General features: G+C 41.3%; 1 protein-coding gene across 2 annotated transcripts in view; it reads right to left on the reverse strand.

The window, feature by feature from the left end:
- Positions 1-7,678: 7,678 nt before the first annotated feature.
- LOC144772278 (uncharacterized) overlaps positions 7,679-21,887 on the reverse strand; it is a 147,274-nt gene continuing 133,065 nt past the window's right edge. For both annotated transcript variants that reach the window (XM_078656510.1, XM_078656509.1), the window contains exon 3: positions 7,679-11,810. In XM_078656510.1, the coding sequence (XP_078512636.1) occupies positions 9,794-10,771 (978 nt within the window). In that variant the 5' untranslated portion in view covers positions 10,772-11,810 and the 3' untranslated portion in view covers positions 7,679-9,793. The remainder of the gene's footprint in view (positions 11,811-21,887) is intronic.

Here is a 21,887-nt window from a genome sequence, read left to right on the forward strand (position 1 = left end):
TTACACCACTCATTTCGTCCCTTCCAATCTTAACCTAATCTAACTATATTTCCCCCCCTCGCACCCCACAACTCAGTTCTGCCTTTACATATTCATGTTGATAGTCAGCATAAAATACTCAACAGTTGTATTTCGTGGCACAAGTCCAGCAATTGGTACCTATTACATCATATAGCATTGCAAGGTCCAGGTCTCTGCATCGCCCACTTTTTGTTGCCATCCTTACCAGTCTAATATTGCCCCTTCTACAGTGACTTTACTTCTGTGGCTATAAGTTCCTCCAACATCATATTTCATTCCAATGAGGTAGGTTTTTTCCGCAGCCCTTTGTAACTCTGCACTTTCAGCTTTACCCCATCTGACCACTTCATTGTACCAATCTAGCACCAAAATAAATACATAAATAAACAACAGTGCTTTTGCCGCTTTCCACCTCATGGTTATTGTGCGTTTGGCGAGGATCAATGCCAAATGGGTGAATCTATGTGTGGGACTCCACTGTTTGGCTCTAGCGGCTATTCCTAGTATGTAGTACTCAAACGACTGTCCTGCCCTCCCTGGGGCTACCTCATTTAATATTGTGTGTAATGTTCCCCAGTAATGTATCAGCCATGGACAAGCCCATAGCATATGTACTACGTTTGCATTGTCTTGACATCGTGGGCATGCGTCTGTTATGTCTGGAAACATCATACTTAAACTGTGGGGGTTCTGGTAAGCGCAATGTACAATTATAAGCTGAATCAATTTAAACTTCGGATTTCGCGATACCTTCCTCGGATATTCCATTTAAATTCTCCAATCTTTGTCCGTCAATTTACGGCCTCTGTCAGTATTCCATTTATCGCGGAGTGCTTGTAGTGATACTGCAGCACATGTTCGGATACCGCGATCTAACCATTTAGTCAAATGACTGCCATTACCCATCAAATATTGCATGTGTACTAATATATGTGTCGGGGGTTCCGTCCCTGCAGGTGCCCATGTGCTCCGAACATATCTTGTTATATTCACATGGAGAAGAAATATTGTATTTGGTACTCTCTGTTCTCTCACAAATGTGTTATGATTCATCAATGTGTGATCTGTGAATAACATTCCCATCGTATCTATGCCTGCTTCTACCCAGGCGGATATATGCTGAAGTGTTACTGTCCCTAATGGTAAAGGGAGTCCTAATAGCGGAATATTAGGGGCAAATGGAGTATGTCCTTTTGTATATCCCAATACCCTCTCTTTCAGTGCTAGTTCTAGAAGTGGAGGCGCAAGTAATGGGAGCCTACTGTGTGGTATGAGAAGCATGTGAAGCATTCTCCTCTCCCATTCCTACCGAGCCATGGTAATCTCTTTAAGGTTGCGCCCCGCAATCCAGTACGCCAGCCATTGTAGCTGACCTACGTAACAGTGAGCTCTGAAATCTGGGACTCCCATCCTCCCATGTTTCGCATCTAACTGCAGTTTTGCCAGACCTATCCGCCAGCGTCCCGGTCCCCATATTAGTTGCACCAGCAAAGAATCCAGGGTTTTAAATACTTGTGTCGGGATTATGAGTGGTAGATTTGTGAAGTAATAAAGCAGTCTGGGGAGCATTACCATTTTGGCAATAGCTACCCTGCCCGCCACAGACCGCGGCAGGGGCGTCCAGAATTTTATTTGCATTTTTAGCGCTGTAATCGCCCGGGTCAGGTTGCCGTCTAACAGGTCTCCCGCCTCTCTGTATATTTGAATGCCCAAACATCAAAAAGTGGATTCCGCTGTCCGAAAAATCCAGTGGCCGAATTGTAATGGATCAGACGGCGTAGTATCAGTAAAGAAGTACGCATAAGACTTAGTGTCATTTATAGAGAGCCCTGATAGCGATTGAAAAGTGTTCAATATTGTAGGGATTGGTTCATGATCGCTTCTAAGATGTTCAAAGTATAATATTAAATCGTCCGAGTATGCCGAGATAATGTGTGTGTCATTTCCCAACCGTATACCTTGGTGTTCGTTATGGTACGGATTTTAATAGCCAGCCGTTCAAGGGCAAGTATGAATATCAAAGGTGAGAGTGGGCACCCTTGTCGAGTACCCTGTGCTACTGCATATTGTTGTGAAATATGAACCCCTGTACGTGCACACGCTGTAGGATTTGTATATATTAGAGCCACCCATTTCATATACTCTTCCAGAACACCAAACCTTGGGAGAGTACGAAGCATATAACTCCAGTGGAGTGAGTCAAAAGCTTGGCATAAGTCCAATTATACGCATCCCTGTGTATCAATAGATGCGGTTGAGCGCGTCATAATCTGATGCAATCTTCTAATATTAGGGGCTGTGCATCTTCCCGGTACAAACCCGCACTGGTCCGTGTGTATTAGTTGTGGTATAAACTGTTTGAGTCTATTTGCTAATAGTTTACTTAAGATTTTATAATCTGTGTTTAACAATGAAAGGGGTCGGTCTGCCGCCATGTTTTTACTATCCCTGCACGGCTTTGGCAGCGAGACCACTATTGCTTGCAGTGTAGTAGGAGGAAGGGAGCCAGACTATAAGGAGGCTTGATACAGCCCCTGCAAATGGGGCACTAGTAATGTTGAGTATGCCATGTAAAACTCTATTGGTAGCCCATCTAGTCCTGGGGTTTTATTTCAAGGTAGGGCTATAATTGCTGCCCTTATTTCCCCTTCCGTTATTGGTCTCTCTAATTCTTAATTCTTTTTTGTGGTCGCCAATAACTGCGGGAACTGGAGTTCCCCCAAAAATGTTTCATAATCAGTTTCACAAGGTTCCACCGGCGCCGCATACAATGCTTCATGATAATGTTTAAAGGCTGTATTTATCTCTGGGTGTGTACTGCGGTGCCCTCCGAAGTAGTAATCTCAAGAATGGGGAGCTGCACTGGTGTGTCTTTGAGAATCCTAGCAAGGAGCAGGCCCGCTCTGTTGGCTTCTGCATGCTCCTTTTGTGTGTGTATAGGGGAGAGGAGTTGGCCTAACGGCTAGGGCTGTCACCCTCAAATCTGGGGAACTGGGTTCGAGTCTCGGCAATGACAGCTGAACATCCTGTGATTCTGGGCAAACCACTTAATCACTCCATGCCTAACAAAAATGAATGTGTCCTCATGTAATGCAACTGGTGCTATGTAAAGTGCTCTGATACCAGATTCGGTTCAAGTTCTGTAAAAAAAAAAAAACCCCGATAATCTAATACTCTGAGTACTTCCAAGAGGTCCGCATGTCATATGCGTGCATTTTGAAACTCGGCTCTATGTGTGTTGCTTGTTGCAGCTTCCTGCTCTAGTTTAACCAAGTTACTCACAACTTCCGCTAGCCTTTCAACTATATAGCAGAGCGAACCCCCACTTGTGTACTAATTGCCACTCCTCGTATTACCGTTTTAAATGCGTGCTAGCCGTACCATCATTTTCTGCAAAATAATTAAAAATCGCTGTAGAGAGGGAACTGTGAAATACTGAGTCTTCCAACAGTGAAGGCTGCAATTTCCAGGTATGTATTGGCGCAGGATTCTTCCCCCCAGTAATGTAACTTCGAGGGAGTTGTGATCCAATAGGGTTTTACCCAGATACATGCTATCAGATAAATGTGCAATGAGAGGTAAATAACAGAAGATTCTGTTGATACGGGTATTTAACCCGTGTGGCGGTGAATAAAAGGGGGTATTCTTTGCATGCAGGATGTTTCATGCGCCATGCATCCAGTATGTTCCAGCCCTCTGTCCATCCCTTAAGAGCGTCTGACTGTTTCTTGCAACCTGTGCCTTGTAGTGGGGGGGTGTGACCTATCCAGCCCCATGTCTAGTACCGCATTGAAATCCCCACCTACGACCCAGGGGTACCCATCCCATCCCAACAGTGCCATAGAGAGTATATCTAGAAATGTGTCCTGTTCTGACTTCGGGGCGTACACACTTCCCAAAACTATGTGTTTGCCATCTAGCATATCATGTAGTAGCACATATCTACCAATTGAATCTATTCTTTCCTCCAATAGTGCAAAGGGGGTACCACTTCTTATCCATATAGCTGCCCCGAGCAAATGTGGTGTAGGATGTATAAAGTACCTGTCTCCTCCATTTCGTCTGTAATTTATGGGCTTCTGCATGCATTAAATTGGATTCTTGCAGAAAAGCAATGTGTACCTTCCTACGATTAAGCTGTGCGAGAATTCTAGGTCTCTTATGTATGGCTTGCTATGTAATACATAAGTGCTCTTTGTACATCAAGTGCACAAAGAGCTCTCTCTACTACGGTCTTTGGCTGAGGATAGAAGACTGGTAAGTTAAGTTTTTGGTTTTAGTGGAATGGAGAGTTGAGAGATGAGCCTTGGGAGAAACGTTGGAAACCTAATCCTAGAAAACCAGAAAGTAAGTCTTTCCCAAGGTTAGAGCATGAATTTCACTTACTCTTCTTAGGGAAGTTATTGCAACAAGGACAGCTCCCTTCCAAGAGAGCGACTGCAGAGGACATGAATGCAGTGGTTCAAAAGGTGTGGCCATTAGCTGTGTAAGAACAACGTTTAAGTTCCAGTTCCATAATGGGAATGTCGGTAAACATGGTGGAATTATTATTTTCAAGCGTTACATAAAAGCTTTGATGGCTGGTATACGGAAAAGTTACAGTTGCTTGCGGTTTTGAAGATAAGCTGCAATTACTGCAAGATGCAGTCGTATGGAAGTGTATGCTAAGGTGTAGCAGGTACTACACTATTTGTTGTATTGTAGAAACGCAAGGGTCTATATGTTGGACTGGACAATAGTGTACAAAACCACATAGCATACCTCTCCCCTAAGAGACTGCACACTGTCTACCCAACCAGGGCTCAGGACTGCGCTAGATGCAGTAGTGCTGAGGATGATTTCTTCCATGTAGTGTGGCAATGTCCAGTTATTATGACCTACTGGATGGAGATACTGGGGAGGGGTGTCCTTTGCATGATTAGGCAGTGTCTGCTGGGCTTACTCCCCGATAGTGCTAAGAAAAAAGTGAGTAGATGATTTACAGTTCTGATTATTGTCTTGGCTAGAGATGTCTTGCTATTAGTTGGCTAAGTGCTAGCCCCCTCCCCAGCATGGGGACTGGAAGAGAAATCTACTAGAATGGGTGAGATGAGGAAGCACACATGCGACAGACACCTCGGGCTCAGAGGGTGGCGGATGAGCTGCTTTCTTGCGGAGTTATGAAGCAAGCCCTATTGGAAGCTTTGTAGGTTGAAGTGCCATGATGGATGCAACAAATCCGGCAATGTGCTGGTCTGAGAATGGGGTGTTGTAGAACCCCCAGATAGGAGGGGCCTATTGACATGGGTGGGACAGTGGACACCCAAATTATGTTTGAAGTATGGTAGGCTTGTGGATGCACATGGAAGTTCTCCTCAATGTATTGACCAGTGGACGATTGGAAGCTTGGGAGTGGGAGGGGCAGTTCTTGTTAGTCATTTTGGCAAATTGTCTTTTCATGATAATGGTACATGAAGTTTGTGGATATATGATGTGTTAAACCATATTGCTTTTGCTATGGTTGGGTTAAAAGTCTGACGTACTATAACTATCAAACGTTGTGGTATACTGTACATATTATCATGCTTGTTGAAAGGCCAATTTAAAAAATATTTATAAAATGGGTGCACAAAACGTTTCATTTGGCTACACATTAAGGCTCTTGTGTTGGGGGGTCTTGTCTCTTTTAGAATGTCCATACATTCTGGAGGCAATTGAAAGTATCCAAACTCTAAGACTTCAGGAGCCACATTGCAAGGTTGAGTTGTTTGGGGTTTGGATGCCTGGCTGTGACCCTGCTGTGAGTGAGAAGATCTGGTATGTTGGGAAGCTTCTTGTGAGGTATTTAACACACCTGATAAGTTAAATAGCTTTTAACTCGTAATTCCAATGAGTGCATAATCAACGTTTCACAAATAGGTCAGAATTAACCAACCCACCCATAATCAGGCTTTAAGTCTCTTAGTTGGTATTGGTGCTAAACACAACCCCAAGAGTGTTGCAACAATACGTCATGGCTCGAAAAATCCCAAAAATGGTACTAGTCCTGCAGGTCTAGTAACTTGAAAAATCTCCTTGACCAAACTGCAACCTACTTGACCTCCGTCACTGAAAGCGGAGCAAATGTGAGAAGATAACAAGGTTTAGAGGCATCTTTATTGCTTATTCGCTTTGTGAGCAATAAAAATGCCTTTAAATCTTGTTATCTTTGCTCCATTTTTAAAGACAGAGAACAAAAGTTAGTTTGTTTTCCTACTCGCCAGAAAGGGCGAGTAGGACCTAAAAATAGCTTGCCCTCCTTAATTCTACCTCACAAATACGAGAAGGCTAGTGGATTTGGTGAGCACTGTACATTCAGCAGTTCAAATTTGCTTTTGCCTAGGCTTGTTAGAATCCCTGCGGCCCACAGCCAGTCCTCCTACCCGAGCCCCAGCGCTGTGGACAAAGGCCAAAAATGCGCTGTTACTCTGTCAGGTAAAGTAGATAAATGTACTCATTAGCACCTGCGAGGGGTAGACAGATGCAAATCCACTGAGTTCAGGATCTTGCTTTGATATATGCAGCGTGAACTTGGGTTCCCAGTAAGCATGCTGGAATTGTCATGCCACACCTTTCTTTGACAAAGTAGGCCAGGGTGATAACAGGGTCCTCCCTCGATTCCTTGTGGCAGCTGTCTTCTCATGCGCTTTGTCTCCCATCTTCAACTGGACACGTCGATGTAGGACGGATGGTGGTGGCCTGTGTCACTGCCCAGGAGGCCAGTGCAGTCCATCCACGAGCTCTTCCACGTCCAATCAGGCCACATGGGTCACATATTTGTGATCTTTCTTCCGTTAATTGAAGATCTAAAACGTATGACAAGACTGTTTTAACCCCCTGTTATTTTATCCTATAGTGTGTTTTTTTTAAAATAATCTGTGTTGTTTTTTAACCAATAAATGATAATTTGGTGCATTTATGCTCTGATGATGCTCTTTGAACACATGTTGTTTGACTATATGGTATGGTTATAATTGAGTGGTTTTTATTATCCCAAAGAGGAATTCCAATGTTTGACTCCAATCAGGCAGTAACCAGCATAGGCCTCTGCCACAGTGCTACTTAATAATGGCCCATCCTCTGCCGGAACCCACATGGAGGTGTATGCTGCAGAATGGAGTTATCGAATGGTTCACACAATTAGACCTTGCAGCTGGAATGAGCGGCCGCAGCAGGACTGGCTTCAGGCATATACCGCTCAGCTCCACGGTCATGCCAGGCACCCTCCCTGGCCTAACACTATTTAGGTATTCCATTGTTTGGTGTTTTAAACATATAAGCTATAGGATGGACGTGGAAGTTAGACTCTGGCCTTAGAAGCTTAGAGCAGAGTGGGCAGCAACTCTCTGGCAACCCCCACTGTAACCCTTCATGCTTTGGTAATAGCCAAATAGTTTTGCCAATAGCTAATACACAAGAATACAGCATGACAAATCATACAATGCAAAGCTGCTGACTGTAATTTGCTACTTATGAACTTTGCTGATGATGACTAATTGAAGATTTCCCAACTCGAAATTCACCCCTGTCAACATACACAACATATTACAGTCTATGCATCAAGATACATTCTGTTTTAATAATTACATGATTAAAACTATTTAACATTTAGCATTAGTTTCAAAAGCCATAATTCGGTAAAACCCAAAGTCTCCTAACCATGCAATGTTAGCCATATAACATATCTTTATAATCAAACAAATACAATGAAACAAAAACAAAGTATTTGTACCTTATATTGGGCCTTTCACAGAGCCGCCTTCCATAGAGAGTAAAGCTCATCAATGAGGCAGACAGTTAGCAAGATCGCCATACTGGACCTTCATTCGGGGCATACAAATCAATGTCAACTGAGAGTAGATGGTATCAAGTTAGCATGGAAGATCATTGTGTGAATGATGCATGCTTTCATATTTAGTTTAGCGTTTTTCAAGGAAAGAAGAAAGCTTAGGAAGTGGTATAAGTTATCTTATCTACAGCTTTCCAGAGCATGTTCTGCTTTTCTAACAAGAAGCGTATTTACTTAACCCATCCCACTTGGGTATGTTACAGTCCAATCTTTTGAACCTTGCAAGCGCATACTGCTTCCACTGGAGTTTATCAGAAATAAAAGAAATGCATGTATGTCTGTGAGACAATTATTGTGCCCAAGTGCATTTTAATAAGGGAAAAATGTATTAGCATGAAATCCTTTCAGCAATATTCCCAAAAAAGCAGAAAGACAATATCTATGCTTAACAGTAATCTGTACACAAAGTAGAGAAGAAACTTGTTCTAAACTGGGTCGTTGTTTACAGATATGACAATATCACCAACAATAAGTGAAATAAAAAAAAACATTTTTTAAAGATAAAATGCATTCTGAATTTTTTTCTAACAAATATAAATAGTAGAACACCATCAGGATGCCCAGATGAATCAATGTCAATTGGATGCTGCGTGGCAGGATTTCACTGAATATACATTGGTGCATTGCAGGTATTGTAATTGTGGTTATTTTTCAATAGAAACTGACAGACCTCTTTCAAATGATTGTTAAAAGAAAGTCCAAGACTTAAAAAAGTTTCTGTAAGATGGTGTCCTCTGGCCCTACTTCACATCATAATAACTATTTAATAAACTAGAAGAAAAATATACATAAAAAAAGATTGATGTACCCTATCCTTAACATACTATACTGTTCCATTTACAAGTATTTATATTTGCCAGATCTGAGCAATGACATAAGATCATACATTAATAGAGAAAAATCACATACTGGGTAATCCTGTAATATGCTTTTATACTGCCTCATGGGGTTCTGAAGGAATTTCATGGGCCCCTTTCAAATATGGGTTTCATCAGCAAGTCAAACGTTTAAGGTTACCAACATATTGAGTAATACGGCCAAAGAGCTAGCTCTCCTTACAGCATGCGCAAGGCAACTTCCACAGTGGGGGGGTAGTTTCAACATATGTTGTGTTTTCGCAAAGCTATAAAGCACAATAATTGAATCTTACCCGACATTCGCAAGGTCTAGACACTGTTTCTTCATAAAACAGTGAAAGGCAAATGAAGCCCTCCCACGTTTACTGTAGCCAAAATTATTTTCTTGGATGTATTGCTGAAACGACTTATAATTTCATGACAGGCTGAAAATCATCGTATTAGATGCTCATGTATGAGTTTTCGTGCGTGTACATTTGCTGATGCACATGTAGTTGCAAAAAAGCATGGAGGCACTTCTCACATCCATCCAGAATGTTATTTCCTCTTTGTGTGTTCTCCAATTGACCAATATGCATAATACATCATAGAAGCCATTCCTTCATTTACTATGAATCTATAGCCCTGATATTTTATGTTGTTTTTTCTATGTGTGATTGCTGGTGGCATTTTAGGTATGTTGATCTAGCAAAGCACATTCCACCTTCACTGCATTTGTATAGTTTTTCTTCTGTATGCCTTCACAGATGGGTAGTTAGATCTGATGCTTGAGTAAATCTCTTTCCACATCCACTGCATGTGCGTGTTTTTTCTTTCACAAATTGTGCATTAGCTGCTGATCCTTTAGATGATTGGATTTACTAAAGCTCTTTCAACATTCACTGCATTTGCATGTTTTTTCGTCTATATGCCGTTACAGATGGATAGTTAGATCTGATGCTTGAGTAAAGCTCGTTCACATTCTCCGAGTAAAGTAGTTCCCTGTGTGTTAGATGGTGGCTCTTTGAAAGCGTGGATTTACTAAAGCTTTTCCACATTCACTTCAAGACTATGGTTTCTCTGCTACATGTATTTGCAGATGGATAGGTAGGATGGATGCGTGAGTTAAAACATTTCCACATTCATCGATGTGTATGGTTTTTGTTGTGTGTTTGAGCTGGTGGCTCTTTAGACTTTCTAAATGAGCATAGCTCTTTCCACATTCACTGCATGTGTATGGTTTTTCCCCTGTGTGTTTTCGGTGGTGACCCCTTAGATGTGTAGATCTACTAAAGCTCTTTCCACATTCACTGCATATGAATGGCTTTTCTCCTGTATGCCTTCGCAGATGGGTGGCTAGGTGTGCTGCTTGAGTAAAGCTCTTTCCACATTCACTACATGTGAATGGTTTTTCTCCTGTATGACTTCGCAGATGGGTGGCTAGGTGTGCTGTTTGAATAAAGCTCTTTCCACATTCACTACATGTGTATGGTCTTTCTCCTGTATGCCTGCGCAGATGGTAGGTTAGTGCCTGTGCGTGAAGTAAGGTCTTTCCACATTCACTGCATGTGTATACTTTTTCTCCTGTATGACATTGCAGATGGACGGTTAATGCTATTGGTTCAGCAAAGTGCTTTCCACATTCATTGCATGTGAATGGTTTTTCCTCTATGTGTGTTCGCTGGTGGACCTTTAGATGTGCAGATCTGCTAAAGCACTTTCCACATTCACTGCAAGTATATGGTTTTTCTCCTGTATGCCATCGCTGATGGAGGGTTAGGCCCCATGCTAGAGCAAAGCTCTTTCCACATTCACTGCAAGTGTATGGTTTTTCTCCTGTATGTGTTAAGTGATGACTCTCTAGATTTGAGGATCTATTAAAGCTCATTCCACATTCACTGCAGGTGTAAGGTTTTTCTGTGTGTGTTCGTTGATGCAACTTGTGGTTTGCTGAGGCAGTAAAGCTCTTTTCATTTTCACTGCCTGCGAGTTCTGCTGTATGCATTTGATATTTGCCCCTCAGAGCTGATAACCCGTTTAAAGTCATCTTACATTCATTAGACCTAAATAGGTTTTCTGTTAAGTTGTTACTGATGGCAGTGTAGGGATGAATGATTAAACCTCTTCTCACGAACACAGAACCTTTATGTTATTTCTTTTGTTTGTTAATGAACTCTTGGTTGTGATGGCTGATGAACACTATTGCCATATTCAATCTATCCTCACGCGTTTTCCCCTGTACACGGTTGGTGGTACTACTACAGTTCTGAGGAAAAGCCAAAGCTCGTCTTTCGTTGTGTGTATGGTTTTTTCTTTGGGGTTTAGAGTCTAAGCGTTGGTTATATTTTGGCTTAAATCAGGTTAATGTGTTTGCTGACTGATCATTATGGTTCCTGAACCACTTACTATAATTGATTATTCACTAGGTATTTGCAGTATATCTGTTCTTTCAGGACTGATAACATATCTATGGTCTTTCTATCAGGAGCAGTGTGTTAAGAACTTTCTAGGATGTGTGCAAATAAACCCCACAGCTTATCTAAATAGTCTGCTTCTTGGGCAATATCAATGACTTACATAAAGAACAAAACTCAATACCAAGGTGTTATGTTCTAGAATAATGTTCTGCATTGCAAGTAGCCAAACACTTGTATCTTAACTTTCAGATCACTGCTTCATGATTCATGTTTGTATACCTCTTTCTGCGGATTGCAAGGTCCAGCCAAAACAGCGTTTATGATGGACTAACATCACAGCATAATTATCGAAGCTAAAGGGTGGTATCTAGCATGTCTTAATTGTGGATGTGTTCTGCCTGTGTATTTTTTGTGATTTTAATTTATTTGGATGTTTTGGGAACGGCAGCATGGATGCCCTCATCCTCTTGAAGCCGCTGGATTGCACTTGATGTTCTTACACTTACAGGATATGTCTGTTCATGTACAAGATTCTCTGTCTCTTACTGAGTTGTTCTATTTCGAATTGCTGTCTGGCATTTCTGGTTCTTCTCAAGTATCAGATAACTCCAGTTTTATCATATTTTCTGCATTACTCTTCATCTTAATATGTGTTCAGGAATCTCCTTTCTGTGGATACAAAAATAACTGTAATGTCGTAATCTATAAGCATCAAAGTGTACAATGTGTCTCTGAAGAAATAAAAAAAAAAATTAAACACTTGAATACATTCTAGCCAACGGTAATTACTCAAGGTTGCAATGCAGTCCGTCTTTTTAGCTCACTGTACCACAACTGACAATCATTCTAATGGAAATCAGCATTCAATGGTCATACTGCAATAAAATAACAACAGCTCAATATGTACCAGAGTCCACATTCATTTGACGCAACACCACATAATGGTGTTGGCCTTCTTGGCCTTGGTCAGTGAGTTGTGGCTTAAGTCCTATGGCACAGCAAGACAATTAATTAATATATTTCACTTTATCATGTTCATAGCTTCGGAAATAATAATGTTACAATGAAAATAAAAACACAACAGAATAATTTTCAGGACAAAAAACAAATCCTAGACGGAAAATGAGAATTGGATGGCAGGTCAAAGTGTATGATGTCCGTACGTTCACTGACAAAGACAGCGGCCAAGCAATGTGTATATGATCCCAAAGCGCGATTAGAGGGGCTGCCACATTTCAGTGTATTGCTGCTTCCTGCTGCATGTACACAGATTGGCCCTGTTTTCAATTATTAGGTTCAACACAAACAGTTTAAAGGGAGGGCAGTTCTTATTGTTCGCAACCTTACCATAAGTAATTAAGTTGAAATGGCAAATTTCTTTCAACACTGTCCAGTCTCAAACAGACTGTTGTCAACCATATGAGGAGCCATTTGATTTCGATATCATGCATATGATGCACAGATCAATCAGGAAGCAACCAGATCTGCTAATCAGTTCCAAGTAAGATGTGTAGAACTAACTGAAGCTGACTTACACAGGGCTTAGGCACATGTTAAAACAAGTACTGGCGGTGCCAGATTTAACGGTATACTTGGCTTTTAAGTAGCGACATGAGATATGTCTGTACCAGGTATGGAAATCCCAGAGCCGACTTTTATCCACATATTGTAGTCCTGTTGATTACTAGCACTTTAACTGTGAGATAACAGTAAACGTATTGAAAGGTGTTTATAGAGACAACAATTTCTGTATTTACCCTGCTATCAGTTAGGAGAAAAATAGTCATGCACTGGTTAGACCGTTAAGGCTTAACACATTGCTTAAAGCTGCTGCTCACTGGAGTGTTGCTGAAAAAAAATCACATGCAGCGCAGAGGAAATGACCATAAACTTTTTTTTTTTTTCATTTTTTATTTTCGCTTTTCAAAATACAGTAAGGAACAGTTTACAATTTTTAAATGTATGGCATTGGTACAGTATGCATGATTATATATATATTAAGTATGGGTGAAATTTGCGAATTCACGGTCTGCGAATTTGTGCGAAATTGCAAAAAAAATTCCCGCGAACTTGCAGATTTTTGTGCCATTGCACAAATATGTGACCACGTGTGCCTGTAACTTTGTCAGCTTGCCAAAAGGTGCCGAGGTCCCTTGAGTGAGCTGGCCATTATAGTGGGGACGGGCGGGAAGCCGTTTCATACCGCTAGTGTGTGGTGGATGGGGCCAAACGGGCGGGGCTTCTATGCGAGTTCACATGCATTTTGTTTATAAAGGGTCAGAGACCGAGCAGAGCAGCAGATGAGGAGAAAGCATCCTCCTGGTCACAGGAGCTACACGGGGATGGCGTTCGGGAAACTCATGGATGCAAAAATACGTTTGGCACAGGCCCCAGAATCCTTCAGATGTCCAAGATAGCTCTGCTGCACGTGTTGGTACAAAGCTGCTGCTGCTGGACAATGTTCCATCTCATACTAAACTGCCCCGTACAGGCATATGCTGGCACTGGGCAGTAGGGTGCAGTGGCATGCGGGTGCTCCACGCCTGGTACATGCGCATACCGGTGCCAGAGGGGACACGTGTTTATTGGTGCTGTGTAGCAAGTTATGACTTTACATTTTGACTGCACCAGACAGTGGTACCACCTACACGGATCAGGAGCATCCAGGCACCAGACTTCATGGTGCAAGAGCATAATGGTGCTGTGCGGTATGGGTATATATGTACTGGGGGCAGGGGGACACAGCACAATGTGTGCTCACACCCAGAGGGATCCCAGGCAATTGAGCATGAATGATTTTCACACAGAGGGCTCCAGGGCAGTTCAGCAGCACGGGAGCTCACACCCACTGGGCCCCAGGGCAGTTCAGTAGCGCGTGGGCTCACAACCCCTGGGCAGCTCAGCAGCGCAAGGGCTCACACCCACGGGGCTCCCGGGCAGTTTAGCAGCGCCACCCTCTGGTTCATCACTGCTACCCTCTGGTTAATCACTGCCACCCTCTGGTTGACCGCTGCCACCCTCTGGTGCACCACTGCCACCCTCTGGTTCGTCACTGTCACCCTCTGGTTCACTACTGCCACCCTCTGGTTCACCACTGTCACCCTCTGGTTTATCACTGCCACCCTCTGGTTAATCACTACCACCCTCTGGTTCACCACTGCCACCCTCTAGTTCATCACTGCCACCCTCTGGTTCACCACTGCCACCCTCTGGTTCACCACTGTCATCCTCTGGTTCATCACTGCTACCCTCTAGTTCACCACTGCCACCCTCTGGTTCATCACTGCCACCCTCTGGTTCACCACTGCCACCCTCTGGTTCATCCCGGCCACCCTCTAGTTCATCACTGCCACCCTCTGGTTCATCACTGTCACCCTCTGGTTCATCACTGCCACCCTCTGGTTCATCACTGCCACCCTCTGGTTCTCCACTGCCACCCTCTGGTTCACCCCTGCCAAGATCTGGATCATCACTGCCACCCTCTGGTTCACCACTGCCACCATCTGGTTCATCACTGCCACCCTCTGGTTCATCACTGCCACCCTCTGGTTCACCACTGCAACCCTCTGGTTCAACACTGCAACCCTCTGGTTCACCACTACCACCCTCTGGTTCACCACTGCCACCCTCTGGTTCACCACTGCCACCCTCTGGTTCATCACTGCCACCCTCTGGTTCATCACTGCCACCCTCTGGTTCATCACTGCCACCCTCTGGTTCACCACTGCCACCCTCTGGTTCATCACTGTCACCCTCTGGTTCATCACTGCCACCCTCTGGTTCACCACTTCCACCCTCTGGTTCACCACTTCCACCCTCTGGTTCACCACTGCCACCCTCTGGTCACCACTGCCACCCTCTGGTTCATCATAGCACCCTCTGGTTCACAACTGCACCTTCTGGTTCATCACAGCACCCTCTGGTTCACCACTGTAGATTATGGGGAGAAAGCACACCTGCGCAGCCTCAACCGGGGGCTGGTTAATGTGTTACTGAATTTGAGCTTCAAGTCCGGCTCCTGCTTCCTTATCTGTAAGTGCTTCCTGTGGTGGTTTAATTTTTGTGACAGCCTGGAGCATTGTGCCATACTTGTAACTATTCTCTGACCCTGCTTCGAGGGTCAGAGCAGGGTCAGAGAATAGTTGCAAGTAGGCAACGAACTCTGGAGGCGCCACTCAGGAAGCACTTACAGGGTTACAGCAGGTGCCTAAGTTGAAGTTAATTTCTTGGTAACCATTTTGTAAATGGTTACAAAGAAATTAGCTTCAACTTCAAGTGCTTCATGTACTTCAGTTTTTGAAATTCCGTCCTGAACGCGATTTCGCGGATTTTTCTGCAATTTCGCGAGATTCACGGACCGCGAAATTGCAGAAAATCCGCAAATTCCTCGAACTGAGCGGATTTTACTCCCATGCTATATATATATATATATATATATATATATATATATATATATATATATATATTCACTGAAAAAACCATAGGTTATAGACCATATATAGTTAGGGATTAGCATTTAAAAAACCTTATTTTACTCACACAAAACCATTGAAATTCCATATATAGTTAGTTGTACTAACTATATATCACGCACCCGCAATCCACTGCTGATGATGTCACATATTACATCATTCATGACATGGTCAGTGACATCACTGATGACATCACTGATGACATCTCAAATGACATCACTGATGACATCACTGATGACATCATCCAGTGACTGTGTGTTTCTGTAAAGTTTAAATATGTTTTACATATTGAAGAATGAGTAGATGTAGAAGTGTCTGGATGAAGGATTTAGTAGGTGCGTGACTGACTGTATGAGTGAGTGATTAAATGTGTCTCACTGAGTGCATGGGTTAGTGACTAAACTGTCTTAATTTGTGCATCATTATGTCTGTTGTTCTGTAAACTGCTGCATGTGTTGATCAGTAGCTATATGAGTAACTATATAGGTTATTGATTGGTTGCCCAAGCATTTGTATGGGAGACTGAGTGTGTGTGTGAGTGGCTGGGAAGTGTATGACTCTGTGCATAGATGTATGGGTTCAAAAGTGCATGTTGGAAACAGCTGTATGGGCGGTTGACTGTGTGCATGACTGTATTGGTGAGTGAATAGATATCTCAGTGCTACATGTCAAATTAAGTACATATGTAAAATACAGTACATGTGAGAGTTGACATATATAAATAACTGTGCATAAGAGCCAGTGAATGTGTGAGTGGCTGTATGGATCATTGTGAACTTGTATCCAGGATTGTATAAGTGAGTAAATATGTTTTAGTATTTGTTTGAATAAGTAAGTAAGGTGTGTTTAACTGTATAGTTAAGGAAATGGAGGTGTGATTGATTGTTTGCATGACTGTCTAGGTGTGTGTGTAACTTCATGGATGAGTGACAATCTGTGAGTCTGTGTTTACACTGAGTGTATCTAAGGTTATATTAGAGTCTGAAGAGGTTCATCGTATTATCACAACAGTGATGTCATCAGTAATGTCATTTGAGATGTCATCAGTGATGTCATCAGTGATGTCATTTGAGATGTCATCAGTGATGTCATCAGTGATGTCATTTGAGATGTCATCAGTGATGTCATCAGTGATGTCACTGACCATGTCATGAATGATGTAATATGTGACATCATCAGCAGTGGATTGCGGGTGCGTGATATATAGTTAGTACAACTAACTATATATGGAATTTCAATGGTTTTGTGTGAGTAAAATAAGGTTTTTTAAATGCTAATCCCTAACTATATATGGTCTATAACCTATGGTTTTTTCAGTGAATTTTTAAGGTTTTGTAAATGCTAATTCCTAACTATATATGGTCTATAACCTATGGTTTTTTCAGTGAATTTCATTGGTTTTTTAATAGCTAATATCAAAACCTTTACAATGTATTATTCTTTAAAAAGAAAAATATTTTTTACATGTTTTTTATACAATTTTTTTTTTATTTTTTTTTGTTTCGCTCCCAGTACGCGTACCGGTTAGCTTCCCGTTAGCTCAATCCGGAGGCGCGACCCGGTACGCGAACTGGTAAACGTTCCTTTAGCGCACCTCTCGCGTTACAAAACAACATCGCGACGCTTCGCGTCAGCATGACGTTTCGCGTTCTCGCGTAATACGTCATATTACGTGCTACGTTCGCGTACCCGGAAGCGCAGCGGTACGCGAACCGGAAGCGATCCGCGGCGCGGCGCCGACCGCGTAATGTAAACATAGCAGGTCATGTGACTCGATAATAACACTTTTCATTGGTTCATTTCACTTTTGGTTTCCTAATGATGTAATACAAGGTCATGTGATCTAAAATGGACACTTTTCATTGGTTTAGAACTTTTGTTTTTCCCAAATGATGAAAACCCCTCCTTCTTTCATCACTCTGACTTTCATCTTGGTGAGAGAAAGACCCTTTATTGAGACTTTGTGATGGCTTCATTAGTAGCTTCAGCTGGTGCTAGCCCACCACCTCCACCAAATCCAAGAAAGAGAGGACCACCTGCAGAAGTAATTCTGCAAGAAGAGGAAGAACAGGAAGAGGAGGAAGAGGAGGAAGAGCATGAGTTTTTGCCAGAGGAGCCCAGGAGGTACAATCGACAGGAGAATTATATCTGGCAATTCTACAGAATTCCTGAGGGGCAAAAGAAAGTGAATGCTCGTTACGTGTTTTGCCGCATATGCGGTGACAGATTGTCAAGGGGCACTGATAAAAAATATAGTTATGGCAATCATACTATGCATCGGCATATGAGTAGGTGGCACCCAAATAACTATAGTGCTGCCCAGCTACGTGACCAACAACAAAATCCCCTCCAAATGGCAAGAAGATCGGTGGTTCCAGAGGTGTCGGGACCAGAGGCGAGGGAGGTGATTGCAAACATCCAAATGTTGTTTGGGCACGTAAAACAAGTGTGCGTGGAATGTGGCGCTTTCATCTGCTACAGAGAAAGTAGCATCACTTTGATTTTGCGAGCAATTCAAAATCATATTAATGTTTGCACAAGACGCACCAAAAAATAAATTCTTTTTTTTTTTTTGCTCCTGTTGAGCCCTTTATAATGGATCGTTTTTGTTTCCCCCCCCCCCAAAAAAACCCAAAAATTTTTAAAAACGTTCAGAAAATACAAAAAAAGTAAAAAAATGTTCAAAAAATACTAAAAAAAATATAAAACAACAAAAACATAAAAAAAAAAGTTCTTTTCAGAACTAACTCCCCATTATAAAAAAATTGGTAGAATATTTGGAACTCTGCCAACCTGTATTTCTCTTAGTTCGCTCCCGGAGCGCTACCCGGTACGCGTACCGGAAGCTAACCAAAAAAATATTTTTTAAAAAAGAACAGTAACTATAAGGGAAGGAAATACACAGTTATGTTAAAAGAAAGACAGCTCTAGGGAGTAAACTAAGGATACTGTTACCTACAATCCACTGTTGATGATTTCACATATTACATCATTCATGACATGGTCAGTAACATCAACAGCAGTGGATTGTAGGTAACAGTATCGTTAGTTTACTCCCTATAGCTGTCTTTCTTTTAACATAACTGTCTATTTCCTTCCCTTATAGTTACTGTTCTTTTTTAAAAAACATTTTTTTGATCAGTCATAAACAGTGACATTAATAGAAACAGAGAGAGTGAACAAGAGTGAAGAACTATGGTCCTCCTCAGCCACCCTCAGAAAACCAAGGGGGTCAAGATACATCTACCGTGCCCCCTTCTACCTATTCTGAACATTATTTGCCCTCCATCTTGTATCTTGATTCGAACGAAACACAAAATGGTGGACTGCCATAACGCTGCTGGTTTGCGAACCGGGCAACTTCCCAGGAAGCGGTCCCAAAAAAAAAAAAGTTGGGAAAGTAATTCACAGACACTAAGAGTAATAGAGATGGAGTGAGTGAACAAGACTGAGGAACTATGAGAACAGAGGGACTGAGAAAAAGAGTGGAAGGAGTTGAGTAAATAGGTAATAGAGAAAGGAATGAGGAAAGTAGCAAAGGCAGGAAACTGAGGATTAAAGAAGTGAAGCAGTGGATCTAATAGTAGGTGAATGTGATAGAAATGTAACGAAAAGAGTACAACTATTTACCTTGTAATTGCCGTTAAATTAATCACATTTTATTTCTATACTTTCAATCTGTGAAAGAGAGAACCAACATTTGAAAAAAATTAAAATATGTATTTAAAAATTACAAAAGACAAGGGAAAATATTGAAGGACAAATAGTTTTTCAACAACTTTGACACTGACAGAAGCTTCTGCTTCTCCAGGTCCTCTACACAATGCTAAAGATATACATTTTAAACTAACAGTATCTTGATGCAGATGAAGTGAGGCCTATCTTAAAACATGGTGCATCTTTTGCATTGCTCTTGTTTCAGAAAAGTGTCGCTTCAGTATGCCAATAACATGTCTCCTATCCAGAGATTTGTTTGAGGTGAGGCCTACTCAGAGTTCAAGATGAGATTTACACTTGTTGAAGTGTACAGAGGAGATAATATCTGTGAAAGTCTACTAATGAAGTGAGTCATGTCCACTGCACTCTTCAACAAAGTAGAAACCTCCTATGTTTCCCTGGACAGACCTAAACTTGATCTGCACAATGTGATTCGTAATGATAGGAAACTCAGGTGATGTAATTGAAATATGTGCAATTTATTTTGCTCATTTCACAATCACATCACTTGTGTTTCCTTTGCTTAGGTATCTCATTGTGCAGATGTAGTCCAGCATATGAAAGAATACGTAGAAGTGCAGCACTGCATACAATAAATTTAACACTTACAGAAAACTCACCTTCTCCATGCCTCCTACACAGTTCTACATATACATCATAAATGCAAACAGTACAGAATTAATTATACATGTTAAATGGTTTATTTTTGCTGTTCTCAGAATGTATCAAAATTCACTAAAAACAGTGACTTGAAGGTATTCATCATGTAACAGCGGGGAAAAAAAAACACAATCAAAATGATTGTGTTTAAAAAACCCATACAACATCAGAAAATAAAATTCAGAACTCCTTAAAGTTAACTTACTTTCCATGACGTCCAAGGATGTCCTATGAACAGCTTACACTCTTTTGTGCTGTTATTACTTTCAACCCGCCACTTTCTGAAAGAAAACCTCCATCGTTTTTAAAAACACGTTACATGCAATAAATGACTTCTTGCTCTCTACCACTATTTTCCACAAGGCCAAATCTAGTCAGAGATATTTATAACTCTTGGATTTCTTGTAAGCCAATCCCATCATTTGGCATTTCCGCAACTTTCAGAATTAAAATGTTGAAGATCATTTTCACAATCCTGGAATAGTAATATCTTCCCCTTCTTGGTCAGTCATGTTCTACATTTCCTATGACACTGATACTGCTTAATATGAAGCAGACTTACACTACCTCTATGAGTACTACAATTATTTAATTCTCTACATCACTTTTAATCACAAAGCAATGTAAAACAGTAGACAGCATTGCAGACTTACATTCCCTCTACTCCATGTTTTGATTGGCTGCTTCAATTAGCTTATGAAAAGAAACAGTTTTTCTGAACTCATTTAAAGTGCACATACATCTCCATGATGTCCAATCCTTTGATTAGAAGTTATGTCTCTGAACTACACTTATCCTCAAGGCCAAATTGTGTAGGAGCCATTAGAACTTCTTGAAATTCCACAGATCATATCCCGAGATTATTTTCCTAAAATGTTGGTTTTAAAAACACCAGGTAAGAGTTTTTAAGGTCATACGGCAATTTTTTTTTGAAAATTAAAACAGAATCATTGCAGAATGACCAGCCATTTCTAGACTTTAAATAAGCTGTGTAATGTCCTGATGATATTGAAGGGCCGTCATGATATATAATTGCTGTAGTTACAAAAGTCCTTCCTGATATTGACAACTGCGAAGCTACAAAATTTTTTATTAAAGTTGTCAATTTTGTTCCATCAGGCCTACATCGTTGGAACATTAAAATGACGTACTGGCCATATGTTCGTATAAATAATGTGGACATCATTTCAGATTTACATTGGCTACACTCCATGCTGTGATTAGCAGCTTTTACTAGCTTATTAAAGGAGACTGATTTACTGTCTGGCAAAGTTAAATATATAAATCTTTCTGAGTCTACACTAGTAGTACTTGATACCATACAGTTCTCGCAGTCATGCTGCCATTGATAAGAAAGCCCAAACAGCTGATCTACATCTACACCTTCAGCATGTAATACATCAAGCATATACATTAAAAACTCCTGACAATCTTGCTGAATATTTTGAGAGAATTGTGTTTGCCCTGAACATCTGTCTAACAGGTTTCGAATTTCAGACACACTTTCTATTTTTGTTCTATCTGTGCTACATTTCTCTAACACAGAATTCAATAAACTGCAAAATCTTTGATCAGAATTGACCACAATCTCTTCTTTTACATTTTTTAGAGAAAACAAAACATTCATTACTACATTAGCATAGCAGTTGACACCAGAACTGTTTTCAAACTGAAAACCAACAACATCTTCAACAGAATCCTCTTTGTTTCTGCTTGTAATTTTAGGTTCATTCACTTTTTGTCTTTTTGCTACAACCTCCCCAGTATTGTTCTCATTTCTTCGTTTCCGGCCTACCAGACGTTTCTCAAACAAAGGAAACTGAGGCAAATGTGGCGCATACTCTCTTCTTAACCTATTGTATTCCTTAACACAATCTAGATCTGCACAAATGTTTCT

Source organism: Lissotriton helveticus, chromosome 8, assembly GCF_964261635.1.
Source record: "Lissotriton helveticus chromosome 8, aLisHel1.1, whole genome shotgun sequence".
Classification (NCBI taxonomy): domain Eukaryota; kingdom Metazoa; phylum Chordata; class Amphibia; order Caudata; family Salamandridae; genus Lissotriton; species Lissotriton helveticus.